This window comes from Sceloporus occidentalis, unplaced genomic scaffold, assembly GCF_023333645.1.
Source record: "Sceloporus occidentalis isolate IW3139 unplaced genomic scaffold, rSceOcc1.0.p SCAF_36, whole genome shotgun sequence".
NCBI lineage: Eukaryota > Metazoa > Chordata > Lepidosauria > Squamata > Phrynosomatidae > Sceloporus > Sceloporus occidentalis.
Window position 1 is genome coordinate 432,173 of NW_028317016.1, and position 21,371 is coordinate 453,543.

Below are 21,371 nucleotides of genomic sequence, written 5' to 3' on the forward strand. Positions count from 1 at the left end.
GCTTTGCTCCGGTCTTTTCATAGGAAATTTCCGCATAAACCTAGTATGTGTCGGCCTATGGCCGGCCCTCACAGGGGGGGTAATGTCACTGTCCCGGCTCCGGACGCAGCCGGGAGTGTCTCCGTCCCGGCTCCGGACGCAGCCGGGAGTGTCTCCGTCACGGCTCCGGACGCCGCCGGGAGGAGGTCTGGCCGCGGGTCCCGTACGCCGGCCGTTCGGGACGGCGGTCGGTCCTCCGCCCGCGGCACTAGTAGCGGGCGAAGGGTTGTCCACAGGTCCCGGGAAAACATCCTCCCGGACAGCGGACGACCCTCCGCCCGAGGTAGTAGGACACGGGGAGGCTTCTGCCCCGGGAACAGTAGTTCCCGGAGCCAGTATACTTACCCGTCCTCCGGTCGTCGGTCCGCCTCCCGGGCACGCTGCACGTTGCAGGAGGATTGATGGACGGCTGGGGGGCGTGGTTTTGGTCCTGGTCTGGGAGGGGCTTGTGGAATGGCGCCAGTTTTAAAAGCCGGCTGTGCCTTTCACAAGCACCCTGTTGTGGTCTTCAGTTCGTGTATCTAGCTCGTGCATCTTGTTTCCTGTTTTTGACCTTCGGCTTGCCTGACTCTCCCTTGCTCCACGATTCGGTACCTTTGCTTGTTATCTCTGGTTTTGACCCCTGGCTCGTCCGACTACCCGCTCCGTGTATCAGACCCCTGGCTCGTCCGACTACCCGCTCCGTGTATCAGACCCCTGGCTCGTCCGACTATCCTGCTTTGTGCTCCTGTCTCGTGCTGTGCCTTGCCGCGGCTGCTGCCGCTCAGAGTCTATCTCCAGCTGGTGGGAGGTTGTCCACTGTTGGGATCATCTAAGTCCTGGACTGCTGCTGCTGGGAATTCCCCTCTCAGTAGCGGTAGTTTGGGCGGAAGAACTTCTGCGGGGACGACCTTCCTTAATAGTCCAGCGAAACAGTGACACTGTGGTCCGATGAGACCAAGATAAACTTATTTGATTCAGATGGTGTCAAGAGTGTGGCAGCAACCAGGTGAGGAGTACAAAGACAAGTGTGTCTTGCCTACAGTCAAACATGGTGGTGGGAGTGTCATGGTCTGGGCCTGCACGAGTGCTGCCGGCACTAGGGATCTATAGTTCAATGAGGGAACCATGAATGCCAACATGTACTGTGACATATTGAAGCAGAGCATGATCCCCTCCCTTCAGAGACTTGGTCGCAGGGCAGTATTCCAACATGATAATGACCCCAAATACACCTCCAAGACGACCACTGCCTTGCTAATGAAGCTGAGGGTAAAGGTGATGGCCTGGCCAAGCATGTCTCCAAACCTTAACCCTATTGAGCATCTGTGGGGCATCCTCAAATGGAAGGTGGGGGAGCGCAAGGTCTCATCCACCAGCTCCATCATGGAGTGGAACAAGATTCCAGTGGCAACCTGTGAAGCTCTGGTGGACTTCATGCCCAAGAGTGTTAAGGCAGTGCTGGAATATAATAGGCCCAATTTGGACATTTCCGCAAATTTACACTGTTATACAGGCTGTACACTCACTACTTTACATTGTAGCAGAGTGTCATTTCTTCAGTGTTGTCACATGAAAAGATATAATAAAATATTTACAAAAATGTGAGGGGTATACTCACTTTTGTGAGATACTATATATGTGTGTGTGTGTATGTGTGTTTTTTACAGTTTCCCACGAAAACTAGACGCACGGAAAACATACAAATAGCCAGGTAAATCGCTCACTTCATTTAGCTAGTGGGTGATTTATAAACCGTGGCTCTCTGAAGTGAACAGTTTGAGATCATTGTGGAAAGTACAAGCCATGTTGTAATCTCTTGGTTTATTGTAACTTCTACTAAAAAAAACTGCAAGGTTCTTTCATACATTGTTCCAAAGCACGGTTATGTTCTAAAGTGCAACTGTTACATATTGTTGAAACAAAATGGAGACTGGTGCTTTTCTAAAAGGGAGAAAAGATCTGGAAATAGAATCACAAAGGCAGAGCAAGTCCTCTGTTTTTAAAGTGTGTTGATGATGTTTTTGTAATTACTAGGGTTCTTTGTAGGTGGATTTTAATTCTACTTGCTATGTAAATGTAAACTGCATGATGAAGGAAATATACTGCAATTAACGCATTGAAAGTTAATTGCTGGGCATGGAACATACAATTGGGTGTCACGGCACAGAAATAGACCAGTATTCCCTTGTTAAATGTCTCCAATGTTGTTATTAAGTTGTCTTCGTATGGAGTCTTCCCCGCCAATATTCTTCCTTCACAGTGTGGGGTTTTCCAAGGTTTAGGGGGATTAATGCAGTTTAATTTGTATAGTGCCCTTGCAATAACATAATCGATGACATCATATCTCAGACACTGTTCAAAGTGAAACATATGAAAAAGATTTGTGTTTTTTTTTTAATGGAAACCTGTAATTTATAATAAAATATGTATTATAATACATATATATAATTCTAATAAAATATGTATTATCATTTATATAACCTTTCATATAAACATAAATTTGGACTGAAATGGTTGTTTATGACAAAGCAGTAAATATGATTTACAAACGTACAGTAAATATACTTTGTTTGCAAACAGGCTTTGCAAACCAAGGGCGATAAGTTAACTTAAGAGCCAATTACTGAGAATTAGGTCTAGGACTTATTTTTGGTGTACGGCCTATGAATGTTGGGAATTTTAGTCTGGCTCTCAGATAAAACCCCTATATTTTTATGATCAAATGGGAATTGTATTCATAAACTATGTGTATAAATGTATTTTTACCATTTTTATTCAGGATGCTGCAGACACAAGTAAATTGCACACCAATTATTTTATATTTTTTTGTACACCAATTATTTTATAAAATGCACAGGGAACGGGGGCAAAAGTGCATATGAAAACCAGATTGAGTGCGACCTTGTTCAATTGGAAGGTAGCCAGGAGGTGACTAACAGTGTCCATGATTGAAATGCTGGGCCAAGCCAGATGTTTGCTGTTAATAAACCTTAACCAGTTATCCCAGTCAAACTAGGCAGTATAGGTCCATACACTAAAATGCTAATAACAAGGGAGAGCCAAAACATAAAGTACTATTATTATACAAATGTTCTCTAATATTACGGAAAATACTGAAAAATACTGAAAATAAGGATGCATGTGAAGTGTTAACGTGAAAGAAGAATTAATGGCAATCTGTTGTTCTTTCCCATAGTGAGGCTGCATGACAGTATTTCTGAGGAAGGACACCACTACCTAGTGTTTGATTTGTAAGTATATGATAACTTTATGTGAAGTGTTCTTTGGTAAGTACTCAGATGTCTGACATTCTGACTTTATCCCTCGCGACATTCAAAAGCTCTCTGAAAACCCATCCTTTTTCGAGAAGCATACAACTTTCCTCCTAACAGTCTCAGCCATCACCCTGATCAAGCCATCTGAATGACCAACAATCTCTACAGATCATCCGGACCAGATCAACTCATCCCCATCTAAGCAGTCCTCTCTCACTGTTTCACTTCCCCCTTATCCACCAACTAGAGTAGAGTCGCAAGAGCAGGCCCTCTTCTCCATTTGTTATTTTCTCTGATTTTAAATTATATATATATATATATATATATATATATATACTTCTGTATATCTCTGGGTAAATCCAGGTTTTAGGTGGTTATAAAAAGACAGCAAAACTAGTGTGGGGTGTAACAACAGGCCCTTGCATTTTATGAAGCCCTCAAGGCTTTTTGGCGCAAAAGCAGAACCTTTAAAACATTCCCTAATCTGCTGTTAATGAAGTCCATAATCTTTTATTTCCTCCTGCCCTCTAAGCGACTTCGCTAATTTTAAAAGTCACTATCGTAGCGACCCCTGGCAGTCATACTGGAGTAGGTGGTGGGGCTCCAACCACGCTTGCCAGGGTACATAAAAGGTAATCTCAAGCCTCTTCGCCCGAGCCAGATGAAAGAAATGGTTGCTATAACTTTAAATAATTTGCACCATTTAATTTCAAGACATCACAACACCTTACGTGGTTCATGGCCACAAAGGCTGACGTATCCATTTATTTAGTCTCGCTCTGGTCCTTCTGATTTCTTTTCCTGCTTGCTAATTTGTATGTTATGTGGATACTGATAAATATACCTGGGAACTTCTGGTCTCTGGAGACTTCCCTTGCGGGACGCGGCCAGGACTGCCCACTGACGTCAGCGAGTGGTCCTGTGGCGTCCCAGGGAGTTCCCACTGATGTCGATGGGAGGTCCCCCTGAAGTTGGGGGGTCCCGCTGACATCCAGGGCAGTCCCACTGACCCATTTTTTTAAAGGGAAAATGGGCGGGAAGCAGGGCGTGTCAAGACCCTGCTCCTGCGACCTGGTGGATTCGGGTCTTGACCCGCAGAACTGGAGAAGCAGTGCTTCACCCGGTAATCTCCCAGGTATGCTGATGATCAGCCACAAAAGTTTCCAGGATCCATCTTATAGACTCGTTAATAAGTCACTGGTTTGTGTACAAAACAGCACTTCATAAACTAGGATTATTGCTGAGGTCACAGATTGTACAACCTGATTCTCATTGTACTAGGGCTCACTGCACAAGCCCGCAGTCTTGGGTTTAGCTGTGTGAGCCATAGATCACTACCATGCTGTTCAGCGACGGTTACGGGTATGAAGTCAAATTCTGATGCTATCACAATAGAAGCAGCCTCCAAGGCAGCAAGGAAAAGAGACATACTGGGCACCAGATACAATGTAGGGTCACTGCTTTCCAATAATGTCGCCCACACATCAGTAGGTTCTCTAACAGATTGTCAGAACATATATTATTTGTATAACATGTGTGTCCTTTTAGCAAGGCTGCACCCACAATCTGCGCCTGAAGTTGAAATATCTTCGAGTAGGATTTTACATGTTAAAAGCAAACATCTTTCAACTGCTAAAACATATGGCAGAATGCATAAGAATCCTTATTTTGGAAGGGAGGGTTATTGTGTTTTTTTTACTCAGAATATCCATGTAAGCATCTGTTATGACACACTTTTTCAAGGCTTTATGCCAGATTTGTTTCAAAAACAAAATGTCAGGAATGATTATGCAAATAATACATTTTCTGCGAAACCGTGATGTCCATGTTTTAATACGTTTGTTTTTATAGTACCTGTTATATTCCCATGGTTATGCAGGTTCAATTGGAAGTCCAATGAAAAAAAAAAATGTTCTCTTTGAGACAGTGCTGTATATGGTACTGTAGGTTAGCCCGACAAAAACCTGATTTTATCTCATTTTGGTCCTATAAGTTTCCTTTTTCTGCAGATCTGGAGGCTACCATTCAGTCAGGCTAATAACCTGTCTGTTTTTGTTTTTTAAATGCACAATATTTTAGAATTTTTTTTAAATCAGACAGTATTAAAAAAAAAAAAAGGCGTGAGTTCCTCTTTAATTGCCTTTTATTCGTTAAGGCTCAAGCAGGTATTTCTTTATGCAGGGAACATTGGTCAGGGCAGAACAGATAATATCCAGAAGATGTGATTAGCAGGTCTGGAAGACATCTCTTTATCTAGCCTAAAATTTATCAAAATATACTGCATATGTAGAAAATCTACACTCAGGAAAGTGTATTTTGGTCAGCTGTGTAACATTCCCCCGTTGAGAAATAGAACAGTGTCTAGAGTAGAATTTTGTAAAACGTTTAATTGTTTTGTTTTAAAAAAAAAATATGAATTCACTTCAGCCTTGGCATTCTATATGACCCCAACTGTCTTGCCAGTGCTACCCCTCCACAATTACCGCAGGGCATCAAAAAAATTACCTAAGGATAAGAAGCACTTCTTCTATATACTGTAGATGTTTTAGTATGGTTTTAAAAATACTACTACAAATACTTATATCAGACTGACAGATAATCCGTTATCCTCACGGTAAAGATTCCATATGTCTTCAGTACGATATAATCAAATCAAACTGTGGTTTAAAGTGACGCTAACATTGAATTAGAAGCGCTAGGCTTCTTCACATGGATCGGTGCTGTAGAAGGAGCTAAGCTAAGTCACAGGTTTTCAGGGCATTGACAAGTTCCATATCTATTACCAAGAGTGCAGTTAGTTTCACCAAGTCTCATCTTGGAGGATCAGTTTCAAAGATATGAAATGTAAGCATTCCGCCTTCTCCGAGAGAGGCTCGAGATGTTACCATCCCATTAAAGATGGTGACCTTACACGCACTGTGTGTTTTTTTTCACCCTACAGGGTTACCGGTGGAGAGCTGTTTGAAGATATCGTTGCCAGGGAATATTACAGTGAAGCAGATGCAAGGTCGGTGCATGCCACTGAGGTCAAAAGTCATTTTCACTACCTCATTAAAATTCAGTGACTACAGCCGGGCTGTAAATTAACATTCACAAAGATTCTTTGGGATGGGAAAAAATTAATGTGTAAAACTTGATGATCTTTTGCATTAATGCCAATCTCTAGGATGCTATGAAAATAAACTTTAGCAGATCTGTCATTTTATTATTTCCTCTGAGGGCTTAATTGAGGTCTTAAAAAGCTTTTTTTTCAGTTTCTATGGCAACGGTCTATCAGTGCCTATGTTGTGTCACATGAGATGTGTTTACAGCAAAAGTTATGAGGGATATTTTCCTCGAATAAAGAATGATTTCTGCAAAATGGTTTGGCCAGTCAACTGTACTTGAAATGATGTTTTTAATGCTATATTTAGGGCCTGACTAGGGGTGACTAAGCATGTCAGGCCAGGTCGGCCATGTAAGGCCCATGGGGTAGGTGTAGGTCAGCGGCCCACCAGGCATTTGTTCGGTGTGCTGGAAAAGCTTGCTTTAGTTACCTTTAATAAAATCAGTAGCACTTTGTTCATCAAGAACCAATATGTAATATTCTGGTATAATAAGAGTTGAGAAAATTGGTTTTAAGGGATCTTTACGATTACAGGTAATTCTGCTATCCTTTTTCCTAAATAGTCTTTTATATACAAAAATTTAATTTTTGAGTGACTTGTTTAATTTTCAAATTTATACGCAATGACAAAATCACACTTCGGGCTTTATTTGATCACAGTTTGATGAATTTGTTTTTTAACAATAGATGTTACTTTACGTTAAACTTTTCCCCAAAAGTGAACATTCAAGTTATAATGTTATCTTGTTACTGAATATATATTTTATAGCTATTTTTCTCAGTCACCATCTTTCATTCTCATTTGGTTCCCTTATACATTTCCATTATTTATTTAATATGTCTACCATCTAAAATCAGGACTTATCTCATACACATAAATTATTACAGTATAATAAACATTAATGCATCAATGGTTATTATGGATATGTTTTATTTCTATAATAATAATACATATTGTAAATAATAAAACCATCAAAATGTGTGATAGTAGGAAAATAAAGGGATTAAACCATTCATGTTCATGATTTAGCAAAAATAGTAACATTAATACTATAAAATAAAAACACGTTTCAATTTGAAACCGTAAGTAATTGTCTATAAATTACGTTTAGACAGATATGATGGTCATTTAAAGCAGATCAGATCATCTCTACACAAACCATTTTATCTGATGTTTACAGACTAAAATAAGCTATATATACACGTATAAAACCCTACCTTATGTGAATCAGTTCTGTGGATTTGTATAGTTACTTCTGTCCTTCTGTTAAGCTGCTCCCACCTTCCAGGGCTAATTTTGCCACCTTGTGCTGCTTTAGACTCCTTCAGATAAAATAGCCTTTATTTATAATTATCTTTTATTTATGTAGCGCCAACAATATGCGCAGCACTTCTTACAATACACATATTCAAGGAGTATGACAAAACTAGAACAGACAGACTAAGATAAACCAAGGTAAAAAGGGCCCTGCTCACTGGCTTACACTGTAGCGGTAATAGGGTATAGAAAAACATAAGGTATAGGGAAAGAGGAGATGCCATAGATTGATATTAGTGGGAGATAAGTTCCAGCTGCAAAGATTGTATGCTTCTCTGAAGAAGTCTGAAGAAGTACATTTTTTTGTGAATATTGTGAGGCAGGTGAAAGCTTGAGGTTCAGTGGAAATAAGATCTAGAGATATTGGGTATTGAGTTTTTTTCTTGCATATTGGAAGGCAGGTGAAACCTTGAGGTTCCGTGGAAATAAGTTCTAGAGGCACTGGGCAGTATGAGTGAAGTCTTGTGAGCAGGAAAAGGAAGAGGTCATTCAGTCATGTGAAACAGAAAGTACAACCTCTTTGAATTCTATGGTTTAACATATCAGGACATAATAACAATCATCTGTTCCTTAGCAGGTCTAAAAACCAGGTAAATACAACCTCAGATGAACAACAACACATGACATATTACATTGTGTCATGATTTATTCAAGAAAATAAAGCCAAAATAGACGTATGACAAGATCCAGGAGAGAGCTGTATTTCGTATACCTATAGAAGAAAGTCAAGAAGAAGGTTGTGATTGATAGTATCAAAAGCAAAAGAGAGATCCAGGAGTATCAGCAGGAAGTCATTGGACACTTTTGTTAGAGCCACTTTAGTAGAGTAGGGGGCCAAGGAGGAAATTAGAGGAGAGGAATTGTTGATTACAGCATACTTAAAGGTTATTGCTATAGTTCCAGAAGAAAGGAAAAGTTTAAATATGTGATGTACAAAGGGAGGAGGAGAGAGCAAGATGTGATGTGAGCAAGGGGACAGGTTGTTCGGTAAAAGGAAGAAAGGAGAGAGACTAGTTCTTCATGTGTAGAAAAAAAAAGCAGTGTGGCATGGGAGGAGTGATATGGTGGTGTAGATGAGAGTTGCAGATAAGAGAAGACCCATCTGATTTTTTTCTTGGGTGGCAGTGAGAGAGGTTTATGGTGTGGAAGGACAAATAATGGAGTTATAGGGTGGAAAAAGGTGGTGTGGGATGGAAAAAGGGTGGATACGATAATAGAAAAATTTTGCATACATTTGTAGTAAATAAAGTCTTCACTAGCTTTGGATTTTTTAAAGTAGCGTTCGGCAGTGTGGCAGCAATTCGGAAGGACGTATGCGTTTTTAGTATGCCAGGGTTGGGGTTTAAGCTATCAGCGGTAGAATAGGGTTAATGCTGTCGAGAGATGAGTTGGAAAATGGAGGAATGTGTTGCAGGCTTTATGAGTGCTGAAGGAGAGAGTTGTAAATATTCTGTCCAAGTGGACAGGAGTAGATAGAGGGCAAAAATATGAAATAAGGGAAGCTGAAGAAAATGAAACAGACATAAGAGAAGGCAGGCATAGGCATAGCTATAGGGGCAACAGTTTTACTTTGACAATGTACCAACATGTTACGGTATTAAAGAAACACTAATGGTACTCAAGTCTAGAAGAAAAAACATAAAGGATTCAATGTGTGTAAGTGACAAGTCAGCAGTGCATAATACAAATACAATGATACAAAAGATCAAAGCCAATTGACTTTCCTTTGATTTTTGATATAATTATATTTGTCCGTGACACACACTGGTAATTAGACATCAAGCCAGTGTACCTTTGACTTTTAGATATGGCAAGTCTATTTACATGGGAACTTTCTAAATGAGATGACCCTAAGACTTTCTGAATATTAACCCCTTAATAATCCATCACAAAGAGGCCTCTAAAATGTGATTGTTTGTGAGCAGACAAAAACGTGCATTCATTCAAGTATAAGGGAGTTTAAAAAAGCAGATATTTGCAAGCAAAAAATTAAACTAGGGCCTCCTATTAACCAAAAATAACAATTGGGTGGTATATGCATACTTATACTCCCCTCTGTGCCATACGCTGCCAATAACACTAGGGGCCAAGTATATAGGAATGCTCACATGCAGCCAACATTTAGAGGCCCCTCCAGAGAGGATCTGATTTATTTTTAACCCCCTCTTCCCCATAGCAAGGGGGGGCAAAGTTGCATCCCAATGGGTATTTTTTTATAGGTTGAGTAGGAGTGCATTGTTTTGTTTTTTTAAACCTTTTTTTTATTTTTTTCATAAACGTGTGGGGGCCCTGGGGGGGGCTATTTTTTTGAGTTCAACTTGCATATTCTTTGAAAAAATACATCCATACTCCCATTCCCTCACAAGCAACTCACAAATTAGGGAATTTGTGAGTATGTTTGTGAGTGTTAGCCTGTGAGAACAAGGGGTAGGAGTTAAGTCTACAGAAAGAAATTCATGGACTTCTGTGAGTTTAATGTGTAGGCACTTGAAAAGATGAAATGGATACAAAGTTGACACAGTGACAAAGTCGGCATTACTTTAGCCAGTTTAGATTTTAAGTTTATTAATCTACCAAATGGATTTTTCTTTCCCACTTCATCTGTGTGTTTAGTTGTCTGGTTCATTAAAAAATGAAATCATAATATAAGGGGTAGACCACCCACTGTTTTTCTCACTGTTATGTTCTCTATTGCAGCCATTGTATTCAGCAGATCCTGGAAGCTGTTCTACACTGCCACCAGATGGGGGTGGTACACAGAGATCTGAAGGTGGGCTTCTCCTTTAGAGATATAATAGAGACATGCATTTACCCTGATGGATTTGTGGCCAGCCTGTTCAGGAGTAAAATGGGAGTATTGGCCAAACATACTGATATAATCTGGTAGTAAAGAATCCCTCCCCAAAACCGAAAGCTTGAAAGACAGACCTTGTTTATATCAAAAGTAAGGTTTGCACAATCATTCCCTTAAAAGTTTAATGGAAAATCACTTTACTTTTTCCAGACGATACTTACTTCTGTGAGCCGGTGTCCAGTGCACATAGCACAGCACAGGAGCTAACTGTGTCCTTAAAGCTCTCTCCGATCCTCGCTTAACAGTGATAATTAAAAGGGAGGTTTTAAAACATGTAAGATTAATATAATCATATATATGAAATATTTGTAAAAGTGTGTGGAAGATTATCATATATGTCAGGGTTACACTGCAAATAACTCTTGTATATGCAATTGCTGCAGAAATCATTTGTCCCTGGTTATAACTTCATAACAGAATAGCCTTGCTTTGCGGTAAAATGTAGGCATATAGTTCAAGAAAATACGCCTATTCTATTTTTTAATCTTTCAAATGTTTCATACGTCTTTTATTCCAAAATACACAGTAAATGTACTACTGCTTTGTGGGTAAATTCATACATCATTTACCATCAGTTTATTGCAATCTTCGAGAAGAGCCAACAAAAGAATGCCTCAATTAACTAATTTCCCTATTAAAACAGACTTCACAGTTGTGGTAATTTTTTTCTCTTAAATAATTGAATGAAGCCATCAACTGTAGAACCCATCATATCTTGACTTGCTTGAGTGGAATTCAAAATATTACTTTGTAGTAAGTCATATGCGGTAATATTGTTGTTGCATTGTTGGGTTAAATGACCTGATAGAGCAATTCTCATTAACATCATTGAAGCAAGAAAAGCACAAACACACCAAGTTCAACAGTAGACATATGATTGCGGAATTGAACAATACATTTTGAATCAGGGGCATAACTAGTAACCACAGGGCCCTGATGTGAAAATTGCCCCTGGGGCCCCCAACTTAACAGCTGGCATGTGCCATTATTGCCCCCAAGAAACTTGTCTGAGGCTTATTTGCCCCTTGTCCCCCTTCCAACATACATACTGGCATACATATGTAAACACACACAAATTACACACACTTACTCATACTAACACACATGTACACATTCATTCAAACACACACTTCATCTCACCCCACTTACACCTTCATGCTCACACACAAACACCTACGCACACAATTACACATCTATGCTCATACACAAATACACATCCATGCTCACACACACAATTTCACATCCATGCTCGTGTAGCCTTGGTTTCACCGTTGGGTCACGTGACATAACATGACCCAGATACTTTCCTGTCTCCCTGTGCCAGTTCAAAATAGTTTAGAAAGGGGCCTTCCAACCTGGGCAGCGTCCGTCTTTGAACCGGTACGAGGAGACAGGAAAAAGTGGTCATAACGCGCAACTGCTGTTACCCCTGTAGTTAAGCCACATTTTGAATATTGCATATGGTTTGTGGCTGTACTCTGTGCACCTCAATCTTTTGATTTCAGCTTTTTCTTATGATGTTGTTTTCCCTAATGTATCTTTTTTTCATGGGGGCTTTAGCTTATACTAGAGGCAGCTTTGAAAAATCATCTTCAGTAAGATGCTAGCCTCTCATATGATATCAAAACTAAGTCTAAGGCTTTGCACCAAAACTGCTTTTCATAAATAACCTCCTTTGTGCAATATAGTATATTTATTAACTGTTACTATCGCTCCAGCTCCATTCATTTTGTTATTAAGCAATTCTTTCATTCTAATTCTCACTCCTGTCTTTCCAAAGCCTGAGAACCTTTTGCTGGCTTCCAAATTAAAGGGAGCTGCTGTCAAACTGGCAGACTTTGGCTTGGCCATCGAGGTGGAAGGTGAACAGCAGGCATGGTTTGGTGAGTCCCTTTGCCAAATACATTTCATATCATAGCATGCATTCTTTTATCTTAACAATGACTTATAAGAAGGATAGTCACATTAACAAGCTAATCCTACAATGTTTAATAAGCCTATATTTAAAATAGGAATTTGAATTTAATTTCATATTATTTCAAGGTGCAGCTTCACTTAGAAAAAACATTAATGTAGTTCTAGCATGATCAGCAAATAAAAACTTAAAATAATGGGGTATACAATCTCACCTATCGGATATTTTTAGGGTAATTCCTTCTCCATATTATAACTTCACAATTAACACAAATCAAAACTGCCTTCTCGCACACAGGGTTTGCTGGAACGCCTGGTTACCTCTCCCCTGAAGTGCTAAGGAAAGACCCCTACGGAAAGGCTGTGGATCTTTGGGCATGTGGTAAAGCTCCATACAAACCTTTTTTATGTGCTTGAGTTAATACAAAATGTGGTTTCAGTAAAGGCTTTGTGCCGATCCATAACAAGAAGACAGAGTCTGTCCTACCAGGTTTTGCCACCTTTACTGAAGGAAAAACTAAAACGTTAGTGTTTCTTCCACAGGGTTGTATTTTCAGATTTTACCAATCATTTTCCCAAATCCTTCACCTTGAGTATCCTGATCATATCTATATATTATTTAAATAACCAGTCCTTACTGCAGTTATCCAAATTTCTCTACCCATTTGCAAGTGACAGCTGCTATCTTGAATAATTATCCCAGTCATTTAACTTTCCCAGAAAATGGGAAGCCTCCAACAATTCCTTCTAAATGATTCACAGGTCTGTTAAGGTAAAATAATTCCTTTCTAATACAACAGATTTTAGTGCAGTATTTAAAAAATATTTCAAAAATATTGACAGCATAAATGGGCAACAGGTCAATTTTTCTCATTTTTTTTCTGCTGCATAATTTCGAAGTGTGCGGTGAAAAATTAAAAAATGTTCTTCTTTTTCCACCATCTGTGACACAGTATAGTAATTTCCGGCTGTTTACGTATATAAAAATAGTGTGCACATGTTCTTCTTTGAATGCATTATGCATTTGGTGTCCCTTATGCACTTTCTGCTCGTGTACGCTTGAGCATGTGCTCAATGATTCTTGTATGTTTATACGCACAAATCTATCCACATTTTAGATGTTTGCAAGGCATGCATCAGAATGGGAAAAAATGGCCTTGGAAGTTTTGCTAACTTTTTGCAATAAGTAAAACACATCTTAATTATTCATGAGACAGTGGTATATAAGTGGGACAGCCTCCCAGCATAAATGCTAGATACTAATACAGTGAGGGAATTAAAACATGGATGGGATAGGGATAAAGCTATCCTGAATCTAAGACTAGAGGACTGATTAAAGTCTGAGTCATGAAACATCTGAGTCTGAACATGGGCACACCAGATGGGCCGAATGGTTTGTATCTTCCAACAAATTGTATGTTTCTATGCAACTATAATAAGTTAATGAGACAATGGGCTGACTTATGTTTTAAATGCATGGCTTTAGCCTCATCCACTAAAATAGAAGTGTCCCTCTTTAGACAATTCAAATGTTGGGTGGTTTGAGTTGATATAGCTATATATTAACCTCTTCAGTCCCACGTGTTTTGGTAACTTAAGTCACCTAGCAATTTGCCATTTTTGCAATATGTTGGTTCAGCCATTATTCCCCTTTCCTGTGGATAGTGCATCTATGTAAACTATATATATATAATGTTTTTCAAGGAGAGGCAGAGCTTTCTTTTAATACCAAAGTTACATGATTATCTGAATATGTAGAATGAGTAATTTAGTAAAAACTAGCAAGAAATCAGAAAACAACCCATTTTCCTATATTTTCAACTCTGAATCCTCACAAATTATTGAAATTATCAGAATACACCCTCAAAATGTATCAATTCAGGTGTCCTGATTTCAGAAATATCTCATTTATATAGAATGTCCATACGTTTCCAACAGATATAGGAAACATATTATAGGGTGTACATAATGGATTCAAAATGATGGGATTGCAACTCTAATTTTGAACAAAGACGCCAAAAAATACCCCCAAAAGTATATATTTCTGTTAACCAGACAAACCAGAGTATCGCATCATGAACATTTGGACAATTTTCATGCAACCATTTGGCCACCAATTACTGCCAAAGTTTCCCGCAGCAATAATTTCTTGCACTTTTGTCACTCACGCTTCTGTGATGCTTAGGATTTGTTGCACAGGGTATGTGTCATGGAAGAGAAATACAGAAATCCTAAATTGTTCAGCCACATCTCCAGATTATGGAAATACCCCACTTGCGTATTTTTTTTGGTTGTTTTCTGGACAATACAGGGCGTAAGTTAGAACATGCCGGTATATTGGATGAGGGTGTTTTGCTAGACCTAGGCTATATGTGAAGCAGCTTAGCAGTCCCCAGCTGGCCATTTTTAATGCAGCCATTTGGCCATCAATCATTGCCAAAGTCAGTTGTAGCAAGATTTTCCTGCAGTTTTTGTCTGTTTCTTAGGATTTTTTGCATAGGGTTATGGCAGAGAAATCCATCATACATTTTTCTGTTTTTTATGCTTTTTTTGTAATTTGCAGGGCAAAAACATATGGAATTGTGCCGACTGAAAATGCCCCCCTTTTCCCCTTGTGGCTCACCCCAGCTGAACGAATAAAAAATTAAAATATATAAAACAAATCTAATTGACTACCCTGGTATGGTAGACCATGAAGCAACCATTGATTCAGAGTCCTGGTAAAGAAGGACAGGAAGGGCAGTGGTGCCCGGACTCCTTCCTAATCCACTTTTCGGAGGCTTCTGTTTGGCATCAGTGGGGGGATTGTGCAAGGAAAATTCCTGCTGGTAAGATGCAGGATATTTTCATCTTCCACATTTGGGGTGGCATCCTGAAAGAGGATACCCCTCAAGATTTTTAGTTGGGCATGTAGATCTTCCCAGTTCCACATTTCTTTTACAGCACATACGTGTTGTACATGAAAACCTGGTTGAGGTAGATGGCCACCTTTTTGTACCATGTCTTGGTCTTCCTCAACACCAGGAACAGCTGCAGACACTGGTCGGAAAGATCTACACCCCCTGTGTTCCTATTGTATTTGATGATGCACTGAGGTTTTAGACTACCCCGCTTACACTTACAGGTACAACTCTCATTGTGTAAAATGGATAGAATATAAATGTCTTCCTTGTCAATGTTTCTGAGGCCAACATTTCATTATTGCTCAAGCACTGGCAGTGTCGTGCTTTTGATAGGGGTGGGCCAACTGCTTGGGGAAACCGTAAATCAAAATAAATCATGAAATAAATCTGAGCCCCTTTATCCACCCAGAGGTGGTAGTCCTTATTCAAATAAGTATTTTCCCACTAGTGCCCACAGATTGCGGGGAGGCATGGGGATCAAGGTGACAATAATGGACATTAACTTGTATGAAATTAAATTAGGGATGATTTCTACGGGGAATTGGGAATTATCACTAAAATGGAGGAATCTTTATGGATTCATTATATGGGAAAAAAGGGGTGGATAAATTAGGGTCTGTGCTCAAATAAGAATGTATGGTGGGCTTTTTTTACCATTCCAATCATAAGGGTCATTGTCCAAAATCTTTGTATCTCATGGGGGTCAGTGGAGTGCCAGGTCTGGCTTCCGCCCCCTTGGTCAGCTGCCTGATGCTGGGCAGCACATAGGTTTGTTTGAGCTGCAAGGAGCTCAAAAAATGAAATGAGGAAGAACTAACTAAAACAAATTATTGGCTTACTGGCATCAATGTTCAATGCTAGGAGTCACAATAAAGGGGGGATTACTCAGTCTGCTATATTTGGGGGAGCCAACATTGGTCAGACACAGGTTTTGCAGGTGGAACCTGGCCGTCATCATAATATCTGGCGTGACAGTATGGAGTACACTTGTTCGGCGCGGTACACTTGCTCCATTTTTATTTTAGAAAAAAAATCCCTAACCTACACTACCCAATTGCCATCTAAACTAACCTAACACTAACACGCTAAAATATTTTTTCTCCCCAACACCTAAAACTCTCTATGCTATCAACAATTCCCTTTAACCACTCACCAAACTAATCAAAACTAGAATTGTAAAAATCGAATATATATATATATATATATATATATATATATTAAACATGAACAAATGATTGTGGAGGAGGGTAAATTAGGATCTCAAAGATGGAGGAGAGAGGCAGAACCTCTGCAATAACAATCATGCAATCACATGACCTTACTCCCAAATAATTGGTTCTCTAGGACTGCCTAGGATGCAAGGTAGTTCCTGAGAATGAAAATGGGCCAGTTGTGGCTTGCACAGGAGCGCACCGTTGCGTTTTGTATAGGACGAACTGGTACACCCACAAGGGCTTCTTCCAATGCATTTTCTGGGACTGAAGGGGTTAAATGGGTCCAAACCCTACTCCGGGTATTGTGGGACATTCAATTGACCATTAAAAAAGCATCTCTTGAACACACATCACCAACCATCAATACAGAAAGCGGAATTCTGGAAAGGAAAAGCCAAAACCTTGAATGAAGAAAATACATTCATATTTGCAGCTTGCTCACTCCTATTTCCTGTTATCAGGTGTCATACTATATATCTTACTTGTTGGCTACCCGCCTTTCTGGGATGAAGATCAGCACAGATTATATCAGCAGATCAAAGCTGGAGCTTATGATGTAAGTTGATCCTTGAACTAACTTTTGTTCTAATGCACATTTTTGCCCCCACACGTACTGACACACCAACAACGTATGCAATGAAATATGGAACAATGGAAGCCACTTGAGCGAAAACTGTGAATGTGATGGATATAGTCAAACTAACCGAGTCTCAGTATGTGACAAAGACTAATGGATATGATAAGTATGTATGCAGTATCTATATAAACAGGTCAAATACAACAGTTATGTTTAACTATGCTTAGTTTCCATCACCTGAGTGGGATACAGTGACTCCAGAAGCTAAAGATCTCATTAACAAGATGCTGACCATCAATCCTTCTAAGAGGATTACTGCTGCTGAAGCTCTGAAGCACCCATGGATCTCAGTAAGTAATTATGATATATATAATTTTTTTCCCCTCAATTTTCAAATGCTGTTTCATAATTTTTATTTTTTTTAAATGTCATCCTTTTAGCATCGGTCCACAGTGGCTTCCTGTATGCACAGACAAGAAACAGTAGACTGCCTGAAGAAGTTTAATGCCAGAAGAAAGTTGAAGGTATGAGTGATTTTTTTTTTCAGTGTGCATGTTTTCCATTGTGACCTTGGATCTAACATGGTAGGACTAACGGGAACCCTAACAAAGTAACATTCAACCGAACTGTGAACCACTGTGATCTAGAGAGAAACTCTAAGTAAACTAAGTAGCACCTAGCCCAACCAGAGCACAATCCCTATTTAAGTATGTGAAACGGAACAAATTTTTTTTATCAAAGTTTGTGGTAGTAATTAATTACACAAGAAAGTACTACCAAAAACTTTGACAAAGTGCATGGAAAATGTTAAAATACCAAAAATACCACTCTTTCAAATACCCTGGGATGTCTAGTTTTCAAAAATATACAGTTTGATGGAGGTAAAATGAACTGGGCAGATTCAAATATGTCCCAAATAGGACATGGGTACAGTTAAGCAACTGAAATGCACACTTGAAATTTATTATATAATTGAAATTGTTAATAATTGTATTTAATTAATCAATAAAATTATTTTATTTGATTATTTTTTTATTTAATTATATATACTGTATTTATATACATATAATAAAGTGTATATACATATACTATATATATAAACTGTATATATACTGTATCTATATAATATAAATAATTATTTAATTAAAAATGTAATAATTAAATTATTTAATTAATGATAAATTACACAATTAATTTTTTTAATTGTTGCCATCTTATGGCAAGGGAGTGCTTAAAACCCCTTCTTTTGCCAATGAATATGCCAAGGAACATCATTGGATGTTCCTGATTAGATGTTGCCATCAAACAGATCAAAATACAGTGTAGATGTGGTTAATGTTATACATGTAGCAGGAAATGACTAAATTCTTTTGAAATAGCTTCATAGGCGTACAAAAGATTGTCACTCTTGTCTTCTTGTATTAGCTACTTTATGTTTAAGTTTAAAAGCCAATTGGTTATTTTATTTACATATATATATATACACTACATCTATGGTTTCTATTTTCCTAGGTGAACTTACCCTAGTTAATTATTAAGGTTATTTTTTTTTAATGAATGCAAATTGATATATTTTTGTCACTTGCCTAGGGAGCTATTCTGACCACAATGCTTGCAACGCGCAACTTCTCAGGTAGGTGGCAGTCATTCACACTACACGGTATATTCACTGGGGTGTGGCATGTGGAGCAGCATGGCGGATTTCAAAATCAAAAAGAATGGATAAAAATACAAAAATTGTTATTACACCCGTTGTTGTCTGAGCGAAAATACAAGCAGTCCGTTCACAATATGTTTGTTGTTGATAATATCTGTATGGTGAGAGTAAGCACATTCTCCATGGGATATTTTTTCACTTGTACATTCCCACTAAAATTGGCTAGCACCATGTATAGGTGGATCTTGACAGTATATGCCAAACTAGATCAATCCAAAAGTCTGTTAAATGTGAATTCTGAAAGTGAAATGACAGCCATATTACTTACAATGCATGGAAAGTATATAAATATGAGGATCATGACACTTTGGAAGTCAACTGAAGACACTATGTAATTGCCAACTATGGTATACTACAGTATATATATATACATACCTCCCAATATTTAAAAATGTGAAAGAGGGACACTTTTTTTTAAAAATCTCGCTGAACTCATCAATACAGCAATTGCACTTTACAATGTCGCGCTTGCATCGCCACTTAAAACACGCTTCGTTTTTGTCAGCATAGTCATGCATATTAAAAATAACCAACACATTGAATTGAATTCCCATGAGGCTCAGCCAGACATACTACTTCCTTGATGCTGGCAGAGCATTATGGGAAGTGCAGCAACAGTAAAGCTGCAAATGCTAGCTGTGAACAAAAACTCCCATGATCATTGGAAGAGTAGTCAACAGCAGCAGAGATTTTTTAAATGAAAAAAGGCCTCCCAGGACGCTTACACACACCTGCCCATAAACACGCATATACACATACACTGCCTTTACACACACATATACACTGCCCTTGCACACACATGCCCATTAACACACACACATACACTGCCTTTACACACACACATATACACCTACACTGCCCTTACACACATATACGCTGCAGAATCTGTAGGCGTTTTATAAATAAAGTATAATAATAATATATGTATGTACACTGGCCTTACACACACACACACGTGCACTGCCCTTACACACACACATATACACTGCCCTTACACACACCTGCCCATAAACACACATATACACATACACTGCCTTTACACACACATACACTGCCCTTACACACACACACATATACAGGTACACTGCCCTTACAGATACACACATATACACGTACACTGCCCTTAGACACACACATATACACGTACACTGCCCTTAGACACATACATATACACATACACTGCCCTTACACACACATATACACATACACTGCCCTTACACACATGCATGTACACTGCCCTTACTCACATACACGTACACTGCCCTTACACACTAACACATACATGTACACTGCCCTTACACACACATATATACACATACACTGCCTTTACACACCAGCTAACAAATACCTGTACTGCTCTTACACACATACTGGCCCATATACACACACAAGCTTACAAACACATACATACACATATACTGCCCTTACACCCCTTTCTCCCCATCTCTGAAGTGACAGACCTCGCGCTCCCTAATGTTGAGCAGACTAGAGGGAGATTGTGATCTCCCAGCTAGTCTGCAGGCTGCAGATGCTGATCGGGGGGCTGTGCGCCCCTCCGCAGCTGCACCTGAGATGAGTACGGATCTCGCCTCACCCTTCCTCTGCCCATGCAAAGCGGGACAGAGGAAGGGATAGGCGGGACCGTAAATCGGGACTGTCCCGCGTAAATTGGGACAGTTGGGAGGCATGTATATATATATATATATATATATATACACACACACACACACATATGGTATACTATAGTTGCCAATTAGGACAAACACACTGTTCTATGCTTGTGAACTTTAATTGCATTTGCTGTTTCAATCCATATGACGTCTCCCACATGCATGGTTATAAGTCCTAGTCTGTAGACGGGACTGTCCCAGCCAAATTTAGATATTTGATACCTATGCTTCAGCTAATGACCTTACTGATTGTAGATAGGAGATGGGGGTTGCACCAATGACTTCACTTCCACTTCAATAAGTTATTCTGTTCCCATTGCAGAATGTTTGTTTAAAAAGCTTCAGAAATTAGCTGGGTCTATCTGTACAAGGGGTTGAGGGCAGAGCTGAAGGACAACTGTTTAGAATCCATTTAAGCAGCTGTCTTCATAAAATACTTGCTTCAAATGACCACAGAATTATTAAGCAAGCTAAAATTAAAGAGGGACAGTAGAAAGGGTAGAGCTTAAAAGGCAAAATAAAATAAATCAGAAGACAGAGAGAGGGGCATGTTCTTTAAAATCTCCAACAGAGCAAGACAGAGTGATAGAAGCGTCAGAAAGACAAGGAGAGAAGGGACAGAATTTAAAACGCCAGGGTGTGTGAGTAAAAATAGAAGACAGCCGTAGAGAGGGCAGACAGATAAGAAAAAGGCAGAGGCATTAATGAATGGAACTAACTGAAAGAGACACGCTTGTAACAAAAGTCACAGAAGACAGTGTCTGTTTATGAAATCTGTCATCTCAACTATATGAAAGGATTT

The 21,371-nt window shown here is 39.2% G+C and overlaps 1 protein-coding gene across 4 annotated transcripts in view; it reads left to right on the forward strand.

Moving 5' to 3' along the window:
• LOC149297834 (calcium/calmodulin-dependent protein kinase type II subunit alpha-like) overlaps window positions 1-21,371 on the forward strand; it is a 60,719-nt gene that overhangs the window by 31,199 nt on the left and 8,149 nt on the right. For 2 of the 4 annotated variants that reach the window (XM_089488036.1, XM_089488038.1), the window contains exons 4-12: window positions 3,218-3,272; window positions 6,238-6,303; window positions 10,418-10,490; window positions 12,355-12,457; window positions 12,787-12,870; window positions 17,067-17,161; window positions 17,410-17,532; window positions 17,623-17,706; window positions 18,773-18,819. In XM_089488036.1, coding sequence (XP_089344162.1) covers window positions 3,218-3,272; window positions 6,238-6,303; window positions 10,418-10,490; window positions 12,355-12,457; window positions 12,787-12,870; window positions 17,067-17,161; window positions 17,410-17,532; window positions 17,623-17,706; window positions 18,773-18,819 — 730 coding nt within the window. The remainder of the gene's footprint in view (window positions 1-3,217; window positions 3,273-6,237; window positions 6,304-10,417; window positions 10,491-12,354; window positions 12,458-12,786; window positions 12,871-17,066; window positions 17,162-17,409; window positions 17,533-17,622; window positions 17,707-18,772; window positions 18,820-21,371) is intronic. The other 2 variants (XM_089488035.1, XM_089488037.1) reach the window with 1 other exon arrangement.